Source organism: Setaria italica, chromosome VII, assembly GCF_000263155.2.
Source record: "Setaria italica strain Yugu1 chromosome VII, Setaria_italica_v2.0, whole genome shotgun sequence".
Classification (NCBI taxonomy): domain Eukaryota; kingdom Viridiplantae; phylum Streptophyta; class Magnoliopsida; order Poales; family Poaceae; genus Setaria; species Setaria italica.
The window spans coordinates 10,369,078-10,371,820 of record NC_028456.1 but is presented as its reverse complement, the minus strand read 5'-3'; the positions used below and the strand labels follow the sequence as shown (position 1 = coordinate 10,371,820).

Below are 2,743 nucleotides of genomic sequence, written 5' to 3'. Positions count from 1 at the left end.
GTTCCATCACAAATTCATTTTAGCCCCTCATCCACGGCCAAATTAACAACCATTATCTAAAAGGTTTTTATCGTTTGATTTGTCTTTATGCTGCCAGTGAGTCAAATATTCCATGGAATCTCCTGATCTCTTCCGTGAGGTGTATTAGATGTGTCCATCCACGTAGAGGAAATTAAGACATGGTTACACTCCCAATAGGACATTCCAGAAGTCTAAAAGGTCATGGAAGATACCTAATTCGTTACCGTCCACAAATTGCGTAACGTGACCAAACAAGATTTGGACATGCACCATATATGGCCCTGCAGATAACCAGTATATACATGATCTTCACAAGTCAAAAATATTGGTGCAGAACTTGTAAGTAGACATCAGCTAGAATGTTCCGGATTTATTCCCTACTGCATCTATATAAGTAGCAACAACAATAAACAGCATGTAATTGCACTTTTAAAGCAACAACTTGACAGTTCCAAGAACACATATAGACAGATCTTAGTTATTTGCTTGTGCACTGCTTCATCTTATTCTAATACACACAGCTAACATCGAGCAGCAGGTGAAGAAAGAGTGATTGCCTAGCTAGCCAACTGTTGCGTAAATGGCCCACGATCACAAGGTGCTCGACGCGCTTGACGCGGCCAAGACGCAGTGGTACCACTTCACGGCGGTGATCATCGCCGGCATGGGCTTCTTCACCGACGCCTACGACCTATTCTCCATCTCCCTCGTCACCAAGCTCCTGGGCCGCATCTACTACTTCAACCCCAGCTCAAAGACCCCAGGCTCGCTCCCGCCGAATGTCTCCGCCGCCGTCAACGGCGTCGCCTTCTGCGGCACGCTGGCCGGGCAGCTCTTCTTCGGCTGGCTCGGGGACAAGATGGGGCGCAAGAAGGTGTACGGCATGACGCTCATGCTCATGGTCATCTGCTGCCTCGCCTCGGGCCTCTCGTTCGGGTCCTCGCCCAAGGGCGTCATGGCCACGCTCTGCTTCTTCAGGTTCTGGCTCGGCTTCGGCATCGGCGGCGACTACCCGCTCTCCGCGACCATCATGTCCGAGTACGCCAACAAGCGGACGCGCGGCGCGTTCATCGCAGCCGTCTTCGCCATGCAGGGCTTCGGCAACCTCACCGGCGGCATCGTCGCCATCATCATCTCCGCCACGTTCAAGGCGCGCTTCGACGCGCCGGCGTACAAGGACGACCCCGCCGGCTCCACCGTGCCGGCGGCGGACTACGCGTGGCGCGTCGTCCTCATGTTCGGCGCCATCCCGGCGCTGCTCACCTACTACTGGCGCATGAAGATGCCGGAGACGGCGCGATACACCGCGCTGGTCGCCAAGAACGCCAAGAAAGCGACGTCCGACATGGCGCGGGTGCTCAACGTCGAGCTCACCGAGGAGCAGAAGAAGGCGGAGGAGGAACTCGAGCGCCGCGAGGAGTACGGCCTCTTCTCCCGGCAGTTCGCCAAGCGGCACGGCCTGCACCTTCTCGGCACGACGGTGTGCTGGTTCATGCTGGACATCGCCTTCTACTCGCAGAACCTATTCCAGAAGGACATCTACACCGCCGTGAACTGGCTGCCCAAGGCGGAGACCATGAACGCCCTCGAGGAGATGTTCAGGATCTCCCGCGCGCAGACGCTCGTGGCGCTGTGCGGCACCATCCCGGGCTACTGGTTCACCGTCTTCTTCATCGACATCGTCGGCCGCTTCGCCATCCAGCTCGGCGGCTTCTTCTTCATGACGGCGTTCATGCTCGGCCTCGCCATCCCGTACCACCACTGGACGACGTCCGGGAACCACGCCGGCTTCGTCGTCATGTACGCCTTCACCTTCTTCTTCGCCAACTTCGGGCCTAACTCCACCACCTTCATCGTGCCGGCAGAGATCTTCCCGGCGCGGCTGCGGTCCACATGTCACGGCATTTCCTCAGCTGCAGGCAAGTCCGGCGCCATTGTCGGGTCATTCGGGTTCCTCTACGCGGCGCAGAGCACCGACCCGGCCAAGACGGATGCCGGTTACCCGCCAGGCATCGGCGTGCGCAACTCACTGTTCATGCTCGCCGGATGCAATGTCATCGGGTTCTTGTTCACGTTCCTTGTGCCGGAGTCCAAGGGAAAGTCGCTGGAGGAGCTCTCCGGCGAGAACGACGAGGAGGCAGCACCTGGCCAGAGCATCCAGCAGACTGTTCCGACCAATTTGAGCGAATAAATAGTATACTGTTTCTATATACTTACCAATGTCTACACTTCCGTAGGGCTATATGTTAGTCCATCAGGATTTATGAACTTGGTTGAATTGGCATGTTTGTAATATGAGCAAAGCAACACGAAAAGCTAATAATTCAGGAAGGTCTAGCTTGCAAAGCCCGTGTCGCCCCCGCTCGGGCAACTCGAGCGACAGCCACACCGCCGCCCTCCGCCGCCCCTCTCCACTTCCTCCTCCCCTACCGCCGCCAGAGGGGCCGACCGGAAGTCCACATGGCCCCTAGGATGGTGGCGGCGGGGCTTCTTCGCCGGCGTGCGTCGCACCCGGGCGGGGGAGCGGCGCGGAGACCTCGCCGGCTGGTGTGCCGATGACGATGCGGGGTGGCAAATCCATGGCCTTGGAGACCGGATCCGGCCCCCCGCATGCCGGATCTACGGTGTACGGCGGTGCGGGGGATGGCGACCGGGCGAGGAGACAGAGGTGCTCGAGTGCGCGGCGATGTCTGGAGGAGGAGGCCGCCGCCGAGGTGGTGAA

The 2,743-nt window shown here is 58.1% G+C and overlaps 1 protein-coding gene across 1 annotated transcript; it reads left to right on the top strand.

Moving 5' to 3' along the window:
- Positions 1-373: 373 nt before the first annotated feature.
- Positions 374-2,367, top strand: LOC101761161 (probable inorganic phosphate transporter 1-5). Its single transcript, XM_022828090.1, has one exon. The coding sequence runs from the start codon at positions 602-604 to the stop codon at positions 2,210-2,212; it is 1,611 nt and encodes a 536-aa protein (XP_022683825.1). The 5' UTR covers positions 374-601; the 3' UTR covers positions 2,213-2,367.
- Positions 2,368-2,743: the final 376 nt, after the last annotated feature.

What these genes read in the sequence shown, in the direction of transcription:
- LOC101761161 (XM_022828090.1), top strand. Translation starts at nt 602, where the DNA reads ATGGCCCACGATCACAAGGTGCTCGACGCGCTTGACGCGGCCAAGACG.